At 42.7% G+C, this 17,707-nt stretch overlaps 1 protein-coding gene across 1 annotated transcript in view; it reads left to right on the top strand.

The window, feature by feature from the left end:
* Window positions 1-260: 260 nt before the first annotated feature.
* Window positions 261-17,707, top strand: part of LOC138520126 (solute carrier family 12 member 3-like) — a 47,596-nt gene continuing 30,149 nt past the window's right edge. Inside the window, exons 1-11 of the mRNA XM_069632623.1 lie at window positions 261-365; window positions 3,502-3,648; window positions 6,158-6,233; window positions 7,288-7,383; window positions 10,108-10,229; window positions 10,322-10,450; window positions 10,947-11,058; window positions 11,355-11,485; window positions 12,017-12,101; window positions 13,239-13,396; window positions 17,083-17,190. Coding sequence (XP_069488724.1) covers window positions 3,598-3,648; window positions 6,158-6,233; window positions 7,288-7,383; window positions 10,108-10,229; window positions 10,322-10,450; window positions 10,947-11,058; window positions 11,355-11,485; window positions 12,017-12,101; window positions 13,239-13,396; window positions 17,083-17,190 — 1,068 coding nt within the window. The 5' untranslated portion in view covers window positions 261-365; window positions 3,502-3,597. The remainder of the gene's footprint in view (window positions 366-3,501; window positions 3,649-6,157; window positions 6,234-7,287; window positions 7,384-10,107; window positions 10,230-10,321; window positions 10,451-10,946; window positions 11,059-11,354; window positions 11,486-12,016; window positions 12,102-13,238; window positions 13,397-17,082; window positions 17,191-17,707) is intronic.

The following is a 17,707-nucleotide window of genomic DNA, read 5'->3' on the forward strand; positions in this document are numbered from 1 at the left end:
TGGAGGAAGCCCTGGCACACCTCAATGAGTCAATAGATGCTTTTGCTGATGGGATTACAATGAGGGACACTGAGCCAGTGAGTGATGGCCAATCAGAGAATCCTGTGAATGCTCAAGGTACAACTTTTTCCTCCTTTGAACTGCCAAAGGAAGACACTAATGGGAACTTTGATGCTTTTCTCAGGAGCACTTTGTCCCCAAATACTCTCAATGTCACTTCTAGCCACAACTGCAACCCAAAGACAATGCTGAACTACAACACCCTGGATGCCAAGCCTCGGTATGAATTCTATGCTCAGACAACAGCTCCAGGAAGACTGAAAAGGAGCCGCCCCTCTCTAGACATACTGCGTAATGCTATTCTGGTGAGTCCCGATCTGATTGGCCCCTTTCCAAGTATTTGTTCATTTTATATTATGGTCTATAGAATAGCACTGCGTATGTGGCCTTGCAGTCTTTCGGGGTAGTATTGTTATTTGCAGTGCCACAAAAGTTAGCACATTACAATTATACTGTATATAACTATGTATGTTTACTATTAATATCATTATCATTATTATTATTATTACATAAGGAACTAGAAATAGACGTTTGGAAATGGTTATGAACATGTATAATGCACATTCCCTGAATCACAATTGCTGCTGCAGCTCACTTGTAAGAACATTGTATGCAAATTCCTCAGAAATTGCTACTCATTCTGAATCTACAACATTCAACATTTTCACAATTCTTTCTGCACTTCACACACACCACCCTGTCATGGCCACCATTCATCATGCGTTCTTCTATCCACCACTGCTTGTCTTCCTCACCCCTTAACTACATTTGTGTCTCAATGTATCCCTAATTCTTCGATCCTCTAAACCCACAAGTATCTCTCCTCCTTTCTCTCTGTCACTCCCCACCCCTTTGTACAATATCGCTAACTCTTTCTAAGTGTCTCTATTTCGATCTATCTCGCTGTCATGTTCACTCTTAATCACATTGGAGACAATGCATGTAAATACTTGCATGGAAAATTGGGTACTTGCAGCCAAACTGCGTGCATAATCCCACTTATGAATTCATGGAATCGAATGCACGAGATATTTCTTGGACTTGCATGGATTTTGCACATGTTCGGCCTGGCTGTGCGAGCAGCTGAGTGCCTTGTGTGAGACCCCATGCAGAGCATGGGCAAGGCCTACACAGAGTGCAGAGTAGGGGGTGGAACTTGAAAAATTATGAAGAACAAGAGAAAAAGTGGGCGTAATGAGGGACGGGCCACAGGTAGTCCATAGCATGCCCACAAATGTGCACAGCAAAGCGTATTTATGGAGGTTACCGTGCAACCTGTTGCTTGCAAAATGCCCATGCAAATCCTTTGATCTCTCTGCCACCCGAAGGGAGGTGTAAGGATACTTGCACATAGTATTCACAGCGCAGAGGTGAGCTTGCATGTCGGATTTAGGGATGTGTGCATGCAGACAGAGTTCGTGCTGGGCCTGTTCACAAGGGTTCTCACGTAGAATTTCCGAATTATACCCGATTTACGAAGTGTCATACACATGTTGTCGGGGTCATGGCAACAGTTACAGGGGACCCTGCGCAGGGTCCCTGAGATGCAGGCCTGCTTCCAGGGGACCCCACACACTGTTTGAAGGGTGTGTGTATTTGCTCCAGGGTGAGCGCGCAAATGTATCTGTTCTGTCTGTTTATGCGTTGCGTGGGGGCATGTCAGGGGCGTTCTGGGCATGACTTCCAATTACAGTTACTTTGTGCTGTAGATTCCAAGAATATGAGGGGCTTGCATTTATTATTCTGCATGAAGGCTCATGCAGTATTCAACTCGGTGCGAGTGGAAATTGCGGGACACATGCACACTTTTCTATCAATCAAGCCCTTTGTCTCTTGCTCAATTCATCTGTCTCTCTTAAAATCACTCTAAATACTTCTCATTGTGATACCCTCTATCTTATTCTCATGGTTTCCTCTACCTATAACGTCAAACATTCTTCCTTTGCACTACTTTTGGATTGTGTGCCTCCGTTATATGTGTCACAAATCTCCCCTCTGTTTCTTTTCTGCTTTCTAACTTTAAGCATTGGTACCCTTATGCATTGGGTATGTAGAATCTGTCCATTCTATAAATCATATCGCCTTATTTTACTTATGTTGGTTTAATTGTCCTTTTTGCCTTTATGTCTCAATTATTAATCCACCTTCTTTTCTTCTTCGTGTTGATTTTCAAGCCTCTAGTCCAACTATCTAACTCATCAATTTCTTTGCTTTCTGTTACTCTCAACCACTTCCTTTTGTTTCAGTCTGTTCACCATGTTTCATATGGATCTCATATAGATCGTCATATCCTCATTCTGTTTGCTTTCCTTCACCCTTCTCCGTACATTTCTTTTTTTCTTGGAGCCCATGTCTAGATTGTACTGTAGCCTTACACCTACCGTCTGAACCTTTAACATTTCTCCTCTTGTGTTCCAAACCGATACTGCCCTTTCAAACTATCTAATGACAGAATAGGTTCCTGGAACATGACTTTTAAAAACAGCAATTCTATTAATTGAGCATTCACAGTTCCAGCCCCTACGTATGCGCTCTCTCATCCCCGTCTCTGCCTCTGTCTCCCCCTCTCTCTCTCACTCCTTAATTTCTCTCTGACTGACTCGCCACCTGGCTAGCCTAACATCTACATGCTTTTGTCCCCCATGCTGGTCTCACATTCCCTCTCATATTGCAAGGCTCACCAGATGTAAGGAAAGGGAAGAATGTAGGGGTATGATATTCCATATTCAAATTAGGGGGTCCCTACCTCCTTTGTGGGGCAACATGATGTTTTGCACCAGGATCCTGAACCACTGCACAGAAAAGGTATGCTGATATTTTTAAGACTTCAATGCATCATCCCTCACTCCCTAACAAGCCTATAATCCTAACATTATGTGTGCCCCTCTCCCTAACAATACACTTTTAGATCCAATGTCTAAACACCATCCTCTTGCTGACTTCTCTACAACAAGATGTTGTGTGAGATTTAGGGCCACATTACGACTTTGGAGGTAGCCATGGCACTGTTGGTGCCATGGCTGCCTCCAAAATCGGGTCCGGGTCTGGGTTCCCTGAATGGGGAATCACCAAGCCATTCCGAGTTTGGAGGGACCGGTAATTCCTTCTTCGGGGAACCCGGGCCCGGACCTTCCCCATTCCCATTTCAGCCCCCATAGGGCTCAATGGGAATGGGTGCGGGAGCTAACAATGGGCCGATTACGACTGGCCCATTGTTAGCTCACTGGTCCCCTCGCGGGACCCTGGACGTCTGGTAAAACCAGAGGTCCAGAGCGGGTCTCGCAAGGGGACCTCGTAATAGTGCGGAATGTGTTTAACGGCACCAGGACCATTACCAGCACTGTTAAATGCATTCCACACAACTTGTAATGAGGCCCTTAGACAATTCGTCTGACTCATCTAGACACTAGCAACAGCAACCAATGTGTTTTGATCTCTCAGGATGAACAGCAACTGGTGCCAGTCGACATTGATGCAAATATAGAGTCCATTGAGAAGGAAGATGCACTTACAAAGGAGGAGGCCGACTTGGAGAGCATGAAGCCGAAGTGGGAGCCGGTCCGCTTTGGCTGGGTCAAAGGAGTCATGGTAAGAAATAAAATGTCCTGAACTCTCACACTTAAAGCGAGTAATGTTTCAAGAGATTAGTGGTTGGATTTATCTTGGAAAACAAATTAAACGAGAGGGTTCATTTTATATTAGGGATCTGACATTTCTAATGTTAGTGTATTCTATCAGTAAGATAGCTCAGTTGGTTAAGCACTCACTGCTGCAATCTATGTGTGATCTGAAGGTATTAGGCTTGAATCCAGGCAAAGCCAACTCAGCATTTCATCCTTCCAAGGTTGATAAATGATTCCCAACTTCGGTTAGGATGATTAATGTATGTGAACATGTTCCATGTACACTGCTTAGGCGTAATAATAAATCATTGTATCAAATTGAGTTCAATATTGTGAACAAAAAAGAAATCTGATAATATTCTATGATTTCTTTGAATAGGTGGTACATTTTGAATATATTTAATGTATGTAATTGTTTTTTTAATAGGCGCCTAATAACATACCTGATTTCGGTTTCTAAGCCCAGTCTGCCTGATCACTTTGATTATTATTAGCGTCTGTGTTTTCTCTGTGTGCCAATGTCTCATGGAAAGATCAGCTCACGAAGGGTCTGATCATCAAGAGTTTTTCAATGGGAAACTCCCTTTGAAAAACGCTTGGCGAATCAGGACCACAGTCGGACATCTCATTTATTTGCCATGCTGAGAACTTCCCTCCAGGCCTAAGTTTTATGACGGCAGCTCACACACTTATTCCAGTCTCTTGTTTACAGCGGGATGACATCATTTGCCAGCATGCCTCAAAAGTACTTTAGGAGTCTACTATTGGCCTTTAAGGCCGCTGCCAAGCTTGAGCTGAGCTCATGAAACCGTATTCACATATCAACTGTCCTCGGTGACCTAAACTGGCTTCCTTTCCAGGTCTGGACTCGTAATATTGGATGATTGGTGTACCTTGGTTCACGTACATCATTCCCCACAGCTGGCTTCTCAGCTAAAACATCTCTGCAATAAATCGAATCTCTCAGAGTAACTACTCTTTGCCTCTTGATATCCCAAAAGTGAATGCGTCATCGGGCTGTGAGTCAGGCCTTCACACGCGCCATTTTGCCATCTTGAATACCTCCAACTCTCCCTTTATTCCTGCGTTAAGTGCAGGCTCGGACTGGCCTATAGGGCAACAGGGCAATGCCCGAACCACAAACACAAAATGCTGGTGATGGCCAGTTTGTTGGATCTAAGTGGGCCACCTTTTAGGCCAATGTTGCCCAGTTTGACGAGTTACTTCACTATGGTTTTGACTAGTGTTGCTGGATAAATATTCTTTAAAATGCACAATTTGCATCATATTTTATCAAAAACTCCCCCTTGGTTTAGTTTAGTTTAGTTTATTCATTTGCATTGCGCACCAGACCCGAGGGTATGAGGGCGCAGGAGCAACAAGGTTATTCACAGCTTGGTTACAGGTTATTATGCATTACAGTAAATAATTACTTGGGAACTATTCAAGCAGTCTGTCACAAAAGGAATGAATTGCCATTTGCAACTGTGTGCCACTTTTTAATTGGTGCCCGAGACAATTTCTGAGTGCCTTTATTTTCTTTTTGGAAAATTATTCAGTTAGGTGTGTTTTGCGTAGGAGCTTGTTATGTGATGTAATAGATAAGACATTGAACTGCTTTGATTTCTTAAGTGCACATCACTCATTTAATTATGCTTAATTAGGATTACACTTGCCAATATTTTTAATAAAATACATTTGAAAAAACATTATAATGATTGCAGTGACTGACCAGCTGTATCACTCGTTTCAATATTTTTGTGCACACAGCTTCCTGTGATCTTGCTCCAGCAATCTCTTTATTGTTGAGCCTGCGAGGGACTGAACGTTTTTCGTATTTCTGATCGAGTTGACTTATTGGGTGCAGACTTTGGTTTTGGCTCCATCAGCCTATCAGATTAGGCACAATCCCACTTAAAATTCCACTTACAATGGCGGTTTTTGTGGGTATTGTGTGAGGGTAGTGTGGCCAATCAGGGTGCCAGAGCATTCTCTGGCAGAATGCAAAGTGCCCCAGCCAATTAAATAGCCAGAATGCTGTAGGAACTTTGATTGACTGACAAGTTGAGCATTCCAGACTCAGAGCACAGCTTGCTCCTCCCCCTAGGCCGCCTTTTTACGGGTAGAAATCAGAGCAGGGCAGGAATCTGCCAATCCAGCTCTGCCTTCTGCACGTTTCATCCACCGATAGTTCCATCCCCTATATTTTTTTATTTCATCTGCATCTAAATTCAAAGCAATACATGCACCAACATTGTGCTCTGAATTTTGATTCCCCCTCAAGCTTTTTGATATTGAAGGAATTTCTTTGAGTGATTACAGTGGAAACTTAGAACATATTATTAGTGGTGATCCTTCTTAGCAGTGGTCAAGTTGTATGGTGCCACGCCTGGGGGTATACAGTTGTTGAGTCCATAGGTACTATGTCGATTTAAAGTAATGTTCATAATGGTTTGCCCATCTTCTCTTTACAGATTCGTTGCATGTTGAACATCTGGGGTGTAATTCTCTACCTGCGACTTCCCTGGATCACTGCACAGGCTGGGATAGGTATGCATTTAAAGACTTGTAGGTGCCAGAGTTCCTTCTGCAGAGAGATGCAGCGGTCATCTCATTGCCCCATCAGCCTGGTTCTTCTCTGGGACTGTGTAGCTTCTGCCACATACAGGAGGACTGTCAATAATGTTATGATATGTTTTGTTATATGCTAAGACATGTTTGTACTGAGCTTCTTCACCACCGTAGTGGTCTCACAGTACTGAGGCATGTCCGGAGAGTGGCATAACAAGCAGGCCTATACAGATCTAAGTCTGCGAAAGAATAGAAAAGGGCAGCAGAGGAGATGACATGGTAGAGGTGGAGAAAGGTTAAATGCACATGAAATATTTGTAAAGGTGTGAAAGGGAACGAGAGGTGGGGATGGTGGGTGTGGTAGTTTGCATGCCTTTAGAGTAAGGGTAAAATGATCAAAGCACAGCACTGATTAGAACAAGGCAAATGCGTTGTGTCCGACGGGAAAGCTTTTAACCATGTGGGCAGTTTTTAGTACCTACCGAGAAGTACTAAACATAGTCATTGAAAGGGCTGTTTGATGGGCTTGAGACGTGCTTAAGCGTACCCTTGAGAAATGCAGACTTTTTTGCCGTTTAGTTGTTAAAGCAACACGGCAGACCTTAGAATGAAAGTTCTGGGATTGCAAAGTCGAAAAGTCCAAAGTTGACTCTGTGTAAGGTTAATGAGGTGGACATATTGAGGAAGGTAAATACTCCACTTCAATGCCAAACTCAAAGTTTGGGGGTGTGATAAATGCAGTGGTAATTCTGTTTCAACCAAACAAAGTTTTGGTATCACAATTACCACCACTTTTTGCATGCACTCTCAAACTCTGGATGAGTGATTATATTTTGAGCAAGTTTCTGTCGATTTGATTGACGCAGCAGATGTGGAGGTCATCTGATTACTAATTGGGCACTATTGTTGTGAAACAGGCCCTGTTTGTGCAATGTTGATAGGTTGAATGTGGTCAGGGCAAGGGCCGGACCTTGATATATTTGAGAACTGACAGCTGATTCTTTCCATGTTCTTCCCCTCTTGCACACCACAGGTCTCACATGGGTGATCATTCTCATGTCTGTTGTCGTGACCTCCATCACAGGACTCTCTATCTCTGCTATTTCCACCAATGGCAAAGTCAAAGCAGGTGAGTAGCAAACAGTGAATCTGTCTGTAGGAAAGTCTGAGTTGTAGGACAATATAGCACACGCCATTTCAAAGGGTTCCTAACCTAATGTGACCACTGTGTACACTTGCCCCTCCTTGTGGTTTTGTGTATTTATGAATCCATTGCTTAGAACCGGAACGCCTGGCCGGACACCAGCAGATCGGTTTCCGTATAAACATAAACATACACGTTACCCACTTTTTTTCAATATTCATGAATGGAAACACACAACAAGTGTACACACAGCATCACCCTGTAACATTGTCGTCTTAGAATGACAACGTATGTATGATAGGAACACCGTGGTCTTATGAACCAAAAGGCAAATACTTGTATTATGAAATGTATTGCAGCCGTCAAACAGCAGAGATGCATGCACGCATCTGCCCTTAATGCAAAGCAAAGTACATAGCTGAATGTGAGGTATCCCAAATGGATATACAACTAAAAAGCGGGGTAATTGTCTGAAGCAATTCTGCATAGATTACTCTACAAAGCAAACACATAGCATGGTTTTTCAAACGCAAACAGTATAGTATACCAGTTATTTACATTACAAGCACAACCTTTGCGTTGGAGGCACTCAATTAGAAATGCTGTTCAAAGCCAAACTTAGCCAAACATATTTGGGGTTTTGGAGAATGTTTGTGGTGCCTGCACCACAAAATTCCAGAAAGCATTGTTACAGAAAAGAGAGAGGGAATGGGGGTTCTGGGCTGGGATTATCTGGCTGGCGGTTGCCAGACAAAGGATCGACAGTAAAAGGGTCGACAGGTCAAAGGATCGACACCAACGGGTCGACAGGACAAAGGATCGAATTATTATTATTTTTTTCACATATTTTTTTTTTTGGTGGGGGGGTCCCCCCAACCCCCTTTTTTGCTAAAAATCACTTTTTTTCCAAAATGAAAACCTAAAAAAAATATATAATTAAAAAAAATTCGATCCTTTGTCCTGTCGACCCTTTGGTGTCAATCCTTTGTCCTGTCGACCCTTTTTTTTCGATCCTTTGACTAGACACCCTGGCTGGCATAGCAAACAGTAATGACATGGCATGAAATTCCAAATCACTAAAATCTCTTTTTCCAAAATTCTCCACTCTACTACTCAATGAGAAGTTCCCTATACATATTTGCGCCAATCAGCAGCTTTGTAAGAGGCAAGTCGGGTGCCGGCTTTCCATTTCGCAGCTATGCAGTGATTTCATGTAGGGTTATTTTGGGCTATTTTGCCACCAATTGGGATATTTTGGGCTACTTTTGTCAGCAGATCTGTTTGTTGTCTTCCTGAGGCTGCCTTTCTACAGCCATTCGCCCATACTCTCGACCTCGACCCACACTCTTTCTACCCCCACTCAACCTACTCCCAATCCCTATTCCATCAGCCTTCTTACAAGTGCTGGTTGTTTTTTTTTTGTGGGCTTTTTGTGCTACTTTTGTTAAATCCTGCTGAGGTGCATTGTTCTTCATGTTTTTTTCCCCCACAGCCAATTACCATCATCCACGCACCCCATCCCCACTTTCTCATTCTCTCACTCTACCCCCATTGTATTTACCCCACCAAACCGAATTGCCACCTTCTCTACCTTCACCCACCAAATACCCAGCCTCTCTACCCTCAGCAATCAACCCTACCTGCAACTGCACTCTCTATACCCCCACTTACCAAACAGACCACCACCATCTCTACCCCCACATATCCAACCAACCACACTCTCTCTACCCCACCCACCTACCCTAACCCCACACGCTCTAACCCCACCCATCCACCCTACCCCCCTCTCTTCCAAAACCCACTCTCCCTACCTACCCCACTATCTCTACCCCCACCCACCAAACTCCTTACCCCCACCCACGCTACCCGCACTCTCTCTACCCCTACCCACCCTACACCCACTCTCTCTACACCTACCTACCCACCCAACCTTCAGTCTCTCTACAAAGCCCAATTGCTCTACCCCACCTAAACACCCTACTCTATCCCCACTTACACCCTCAGTGCAAAAGTTAATTTCGTAATAAGTCTAGCTAATGTTGTTTTTATTAAAATCGGGTTTGATTTTTTTGAAACTACTGAGGTATCAACAATATGCTGGGGGAATGGTTCTCTACAGTCCTATCACTGTAGGATATGTAAAGACCCCACTCATTTGGAGACATTATTCGTTTATTTGTAGAGGGCCATGGTTTAGCTCATGGTCATATGAAGGATAAGGGAAGGTTAGTGGAAAATACAACAACCCAACCCTGCAAATGAAAGAATTGTGGTTGTGTTTCTTGAGTGGTGAAGAAACCTACTTTATATTGGCAGTGATTAATTTTTAAGACCATATTTCGAGAAGACTCAGAGAGAATTTCTTGGTAATCATAATTTATATGTAGAGTGATATTTACTCGGTTAAAAATAATGTTAAAAATCTTTTAGTTACTATTTCTCATCTTCTGGGTATATGCCATTATGTTTGTTTATTTGTAATACATATTCTTTGGACTAATTAATTTGATTTTATTGTGTGTTGTTTCATTTAATGTTGGAAGCTTTGTTGTGCAAAAGATTAGTTTTATTGTTATGCACAGCTGAAAAAATAATATTCCAGCACACAACAGTCAGATACTTTCAATGTAACCCGTGGAACTGATGTACTCTTTGAATAAGATGTGTCTCAATCGTCATCAAAAGCTGACCCCTCTCTGTCTGTTTCAGGGGGCACATACTTTCTTATCTCTCGCAGTCTTGGTCCAGAGCTGGGTGGCTCCATTGGTCTCATCTTCGCCTTTGCCAATGCAGTCGCTGTTGCCATGCACACAGTTGGGTTTGCTGAGACCGTTCGGGACATGCTAATTGTACGGTTTGCTCCTCTGCCTATTGATCTACACTCACACCTTCAATGCTGTTTCCTTGTTTAACTACAACTGAGATCTCCCCCATCATGCAGGAGAACAATGCTGTTATGACTGACCCATCTAACGACATCCGGATCATTGGAATTATCACTGTCACCGTGCTCCTGGGTATCTCACTGGCAGGCATGGAGTGGGAAGCTAAGGTTAGTATTTTTTATTTATTTGATTGTGCAATTGTAAGGTGCTTATACATCAAGTAAATTGTGTTTCAAATCGCCCACAGGGCAGCGGGGAGGGGGCATGTGATTGAAAAGCAATTATGATTACAGTGAAGAAAGAGAAAGACGGTCCTACTAGGCCTTGTGAGCATTCAGAACGTGCAAGTGCAGAGAAAGAGAAGGGCTGCAGGGGTGCGGGGGGCGGGGGGGTGGGCAGGGCAAAGGGCTAGGAGTGCCACGCAGGGAAGTAAGTTGCAAGCAGCTGTTAAGTAGAGTTGTATTCTTTGAGAGTGCAGGAAATTGTGTGCACTGCTCTGATTCCTGAAGTGTCCATTTAATAATTAGTCCTCATCATCAACGTTTGTTAAAGCTACAAAGAGATCCAACATTATAGGATACTTGACATCACCAAAGTCCTGTCTTGTCTGCTTGTCACATCTTCTTAATAGTGTTGTTTCGACTTGCTCCTGTCTTTCTCCAGGCTCAGGTGGTCTTCTTTTTCGTCATCATGGTTTCATTTGTAAGCTATATGGTGGGAACTGTGATTCCTGCTAGCGAGGATAAGCAGTCCAAGGGATTCTTTGGCTACCAAGGTGAGTGGTGATGCAACAGACACCAGGCTGTAATGCACATGAATAATTCCCACTTGTAATGTGTTGTCTTTAACTTAATGGGTAGTGATTCAAGCTTTATTTGACAAAAGATTAGACACTACTGTGGGCACAGTCTTTAATGATGCATCATGCCAAGAAATATGCTCTTTAGATATCCAGGACCGTGCTCATATGGCAGCACTATACATGCATATTGGGTACACTGGCGGAATGTATGTGTTATGTTGGCTTAATTGTTGCTCAAGAACATGTTGTCTTTTTTCTCTCCTGCACAGGATCAATCTTTTTAGAAAATATTGTTCCCAACTGGCGTGGAGAGACAGGGACTTTTTTTGGCATGTTCTCTATTTTCTTTCCTTCAGCTACGGGAATACTAGCAGGAGCCAACATTTCTGGAGACCTGAGGGTAAGCCAAATGCATTTCTTCTGACCCGACATTTTGAGGTGGGTGATTCATGTCCACAGTAACTTTGTTTTTGAAGTAAGCATGTAAGACCTGTCTCACCTTCGCACATGGTTGTCTGTTACCTGCACTGCAGAGGGTTTGCATACTTACTTGTGACTCATTTTGTTCCTTGCTTTCTTGCCGATGAAAATATATTCCAGTAATGGGGTGAAACTCCTGGTGCTATGTACAACCTAATTGCCAAACCCTGTGCTTCTTACTTGAATGCCCTCCATCACATGCTCCAGCCGCGTTTGTAGAGCTCAATCCTGGATCTTATAGATCTCCACAAATGGCATGTTCCGGCAAGTGCCAAGACTCCAGTTGATCTGTAGACTTCATACATGGGTCACTGCTTGTCCCAGGGATTACAGAGGATTACCTCTTTGTTGAAGCTTTCATAATGTCAGATATCTGATATGATAGATACCCAGGGTTGTCAAAGTAGCACATTAAGATGGAATTTTCCTTACCTTTGCTCTTTCATTACAGGATCCCGCTGTAGCCATCCCCAAGGGAACACTGTTGTCAATCTTCTGGACCACCATTTCTTATTTGGTAATCTCAGCAACAATAGGTAAGGCCAATCATATAGCAGCATAAGTATACTAAACACGTTTACATTAGTCTACATCTAATTAACTTTGTAAGCAGATTACATTGAAAGTATCCAATCTCTAATAATTAATATTTGGTTGGATAACGTTGATGTCTACATTCTACTACTTTTATTAAACTTGAAATTGTCAAGGACACATAAAATCCGTTGTACTTCATGTTCCTTTAGCTGCTATTGTGGATCCAAAAGTAGGGGTTATAATAAATGTATTCAATACATCAGATGACATGTGCTATTTAGTTAGGTAATAATTATCCTCAATAGATTGGTCGTTTCTTAGTTATGATGTACATTATTTTTAGTTCAAATGTATTATGCTTTATCCAACAAAGTCTAGCTCTGTATTCCCCCTCTCCTTATCACTTATGTCTCAACACCAACACGTCTTAAATTATTGCTTTGATTATTTTGTATTAGGAACCTTTATATAGTGGTGGCAAGGTTATGGGCTATAGGGTGCCTTTAATCATTGTGGTCAGTTCCATAATTCTGAAAGGATGATAGATCTCTGTACGGTAGTCAGTGCAGATAATCATCTGAAGGTGCATCCACAAGTCAGTTATCAATAGACATCATCATCCCAGGCCACCTGCTTTTAGAAAGTATACCTCTGTAAAATAAAGAAGAAGCCAAGTACCATAATTTGGGGGTAGGCTCACAGTCCTAAGCAATAATGAACCCGTGTGAGGTCGTTAGGGAATTAGCACGTAGTGGTGATGACAATATTGGGTCAGGAGTCGTGGTATTGAAATAAAAAACAATATTTAATAGTACAGTAAATACACACCTGGACTGAGGTGGGAGTAGTGCAACAGAGGATTGTGAATTGGGTTCAGCTCAACTGACACCGACATTACACTCCTTAAATCAGCTATAAACAAGTGCTTTCATTGTTCATGCTATCCACAGTGAAATCTAGTTTCTCAGTTATTCAACGATGGTGGTGTTTTTTTGTATATATCAATGTTAATGTGTATCTTATGGCACGGCATTTGTGCCTTCTTTCATGTATGTCATTCTGCACTCTGATTTCATCCATGCTGCTGTGTACATACAATGTCTGCGAATTGCCTTTCACATATAATGTATTTTTAGGATCCTGTGTAGTGCGTGATGCCTCTGGTGACCTCAATGATACTGTCCTTCTCAATGAAACTGAAGATTGCGTGGGGCTCAGTTGCTACTATGGCTGGAATTTTACTGACTGTCGGGAATCTGAAACCTGCCGATATGGCCTTGCGAACCAATACCAGGTAAGACTCCCATTCAATTAAAAACATTTGGCGATGCTCGGGAAATGCACTAGGTGCAAACAATAAGCACTGAAAACCTGATCTGGTGGGAACTTACTATGCAAGCAATTTCCCCAGCAGCAAGAGTAGAATGCAGTATGTCTATCGGCTGGCTGAGAGATATCAAGAATGGGCTTTTCTGACAGAAACTATGAGCTATACTTTCACTAAGATAGTTATAGGTGTAAAATGTTTGGAAAATGCAGTCAGATAAGAGGTGCCTTGGGTCACACAAAAAAAACAGCATCAATTGGGCTAGCTCTTAGCTAATATCAGCCAGGCGGGAATAGTCTCTGTAAGGAGCCTGAGGCCTCTCAACCAGTGGTATTGTTTTCGGTGCAGATGGTGAGGAAATGTGGTGACAAACGGATGGTTCTGAAGTGCCAAGACCATTTGTCCTGGATCCTTGAACTGATTACAAGTGCACACTTGGCAACAATTTGCTAATTTCCATAACATTCATGCTGCGCCTATACATACACGCACACAGCACCCAACTGTACCTCATACACTCGCTCATTCATTCATTCATTCGCACACGCACACACGCATAATACATTCTTCTTAATATTCAGTCCCAGTCTGGACTCTGCTCCTCACTGCATACCGACCATCCAGGGAACACAGAGGTCCTCCAGCTCTTGCATCACATGAATAGGAACCAGGAAGCAAAAAGCACTCTGTGGTTCCTGCACATGCTTGTAGGACCCAGAGTACAACCAAACCACTGCCCCAAGCAGCCTGCATATGCGGGGAGGCACATATGTGACCCCTACACACCTTCAGAGGTGCAGTTCCGAGCCTGCATCTCCAATGGGTCATGCATGGCTGGAGAAGCAAAACACCAATGGCCTTTGTGGTCCATTGGACATGCACGCTGGTGACCAGCCATTCCTTTTGACAGTTTAAGCCAGCCCAGGTGTGCTCCGTCAGTTGTAGAATGCAGCTGAGGCAGCGCTCCATATTTACACTGGACTGGCTTGGATATTCAATAATGGCCGAGAGTGCTGGTAGGTCGGTGCCCTGCTTGCCCATATGGACGAGCCGCCACTCAAGTCCAAGCTATTAAAACACCTTCAGATCTCAATATCATACATAACCATATTTTCCTCATTGCATAATACCATGGATAGAAGAATTAAACGTGTAACATACCTTCTCCAATAGAAGAGCAAGGTGGGCAGAATTATATTTTTACCTAATCTTCAATTCACTTGAAATGTAGCAAGTGGTAGGGTTTCAGAACAACATTTCACATGCTACCCTCGTAAATAACATTGGTTCCACAAGAGTGAGGCAACTTTCTCAGGGTTCTAGGTCCCTTTGCAGACAACCGTTTTTTCCAAAGTAATTTCTTTCAAAGAAATTACTTCAAAACACCTCAACACATGTTTTTTAATGATGGGGGTCTCACCCCAAGCCCCTCCTTCCCTATACTACTATCCCTACTCCAACCCTCTCCCCACCCTTTTTAACAACCCTAATATTTTGATGAATTATTTCGAAGTAATCTTTTCATTGAAAATTACTTCGAAAAAACACCTGTCTGCAAAACAACGGGATGCCATTGGTCAGCTTACTTTAGATTTTTCTGCACGGTAGGTGAGCCACCTGTACACTGCCTCGGGAAGTGTCCATGCTTTCCATGAGTGCCCAGTCTTCTTATGCTAGCTTACCTACATTTCAGGTCCCTGAGTTGAATTTATCAGGATCAGTATAAACATAATCTATTCCACAAGACATTTGAAGTTGTCTTCATAGGACAGACCCAGGATAGGCAGGAGGCACCTCCAGCATTGAGAACAACTGACAGTGCTCCTCTGTACTTAACAAAAGACCTTATCACCTCATTGGAATCCAATATACAAGGGGCTTAAACAATGCTTCATGTCTGATACTACGGAGACCAAATCCAAGTGTCATGGGGCATTAGGTGCGCATCAGGGGAAATGGTAACAGGTTGTTTTAAAACCTGAGTTTCCTCTCTGACAAGGCATGCTAAATTACCCAATCCCCAAATGTCCACCCAATACAGTGAAGCAGAAGTGGCCAGAGCACTGTGAGTTGGATATAGCGCTGTACCCCCAAAACCTTTGCAAAGAACAATGTAGCTACACATTGACGTGCAAGTGCAATTTTACAGTATCAAATGGTTTGAATCAATTTCAATTTGGAGTAAATCCCCCCCCCTAAGTAACCAAAAAGCTAAACTTGAAAAATATGTAATCTTGCAACATCAACTTTGGATTTGCGCACATCACAAGGCAGACATTTTGTTTTTATAATAATGTTTAATCCTAGTGGAGAACGTATACCATGCACAGTGGCAGTATGATAGCCAATGTGGTGCAAATGCTGATGAATTCTATCTATTTTGATTGCACCCTCCTTCCTTACACAGCTTTGTCAATGTCTGGTCTGTCATTACTCAATTAGCAAAGTGACCAGTGTTACCACCAATTCCATTTATTTTGCTCTAAGCCACTCACATTTACTTAGCTGCCAAACACTATAATTGTTAAGTGCAGCTCTGCTTCCTATTCTGTGCATGTGGCCTACCTATACATTGTAACCCCTGATTGTGTCTCCTTGATTACATTTCACCACCCCTGATACCAATGGTTAATGCAGCCCTTTTAGTGTATGTCATCCTGAACTCACAGGCAGTGATCAATTTACATTAAGATTAATTTGCTTTGAAAAAGTCATAAATTCCTGGTGGATGTAGATCCTGCATCAATTGCCTGGCTATTCACTTCAAAGTCCGTCGATCAATTGAGACCAAAGAGTTTAGCTTCACTTTGACAGTGAAGAATGAACATGGCGCGGAATAATGGTTGTGCTACACCTCTATGTACCACTACTAACGTCTGTCTATAACAACCTGCGGGGTTATAGTCAGCTAGAGATAGTGAGATCTTACCCAGACATGTCAGAGAGAATTGCCTTACTAGGTATCTAGATTAGTACGAGACATAACTCCATCACAGGTCTAACGCTTATACAGTTCAATGGGTGGTATGCAAATTATCAACCTTAGAAGGATTAAGCGCTGAGTCGCACCTGCTAGGATTTTGAACATGCAAAATAGAGGCTGGCCTTTCGTCTGATGCTCTGATTACCTGTGTGGATGGCTTTTAGATGAAGGTACCTTAGTGTGTTAGGTTCTATCCATTGCACATGTGTTCCTGTTTGTTCTAGTCGTGCACGCATTTCAACATTCTTCATTTTTGGCATCTGTGTTGAATGCTGGGGTTTTTGGTTTGAAAGTACATGGTACAAAGTGTTTTCTATTACAATGTTTTAGAACATGTTAGAATGTCTGCAGAAAGTCTTGTCTGTTCAGTCCATTGGGATGTTAGTCTGAGTGATGCAAACAACAGCTGTACAGCACTGGCAATGTTATGCCTTCCCTGTGAATTGGAATAGGAGGGAGGCATGCATGCAGTTCAGGGCAGCTTGGTATGGGAGCTGGGTGCACAGGAGGCACTCTCCGTCTCTTAAATACTCTTGGTATATATTGCCATTCAGGTTTGTGAACCGTGGACAATAGTTTGAAGATTCCTTATGCATTTGCTTCTATGACCAAATGCTGAGTCTTTTCTCAAAAATTCTTTCCTCAAAAATATGCATCCTCTTTCCTATAGGCTATGAGCATGGTGTCAGCCTTCAGCCCACTCATCACCGCTGGCATCTTTGCAGCAACCCTGTCTTCTGCTCTGGCATGTCTCGTCTCAGCGCCAAAGGTTTTCCAGGTAAGTCACACATACCTGTGGTACTAGACAGCCTCCATTCACACATATAGTGGTCAATGGGGAGGACTACACAAAGGATATATAGAGATTTGCAAACCAAAGAGTCTACATTATAGCCAGTTGTAGTAAAACAGGAGCTGAACTGAGGTAAGGGAAACATCCTGCCTTTTGTCCTTGATTTAAAGTCTTAACCGTTCAGCTGTCGAGAGACCGGACATCTTTCACCAAGCGATGGGGCTCAGATTGATTTCAATGGAGAACTTGAAAAACACATGCCCACTAAATTATCCTTTAAAGGCAAACAACAGTAGCTAGATATATATATTCATTCTCTCAGATTAATTCATAATGACTGACCTGTAGGCAAAGGAGTAAGCAGCGTAAATAAAAACAAAGGGTGTAAAGGAAGAGAGAGTTATGATTAGAAAAGTGCTAGCCACTCAGTTATTTACTTCCAGCTTTCTTGCTGTGGTGCAATTTACCTTCTGCATCTAGGGCATAGAGTTACACAGGTCAA

This window comes from Ambystoma mexicanum, chromosome 13 (assembly GCF_040938575.1).
Source record: "Ambystoma mexicanum isolate Mex_15411 chromosome 13, UKY_AmexF1_1, whole genome shotgun sequence".
Classification (NCBI taxonomy): domain Eukaryota; kingdom Metazoa; phylum Chordata; class Amphibia; order Caudata; family Ambystomatidae; genus Ambystoma; species Ambystoma mexicanum.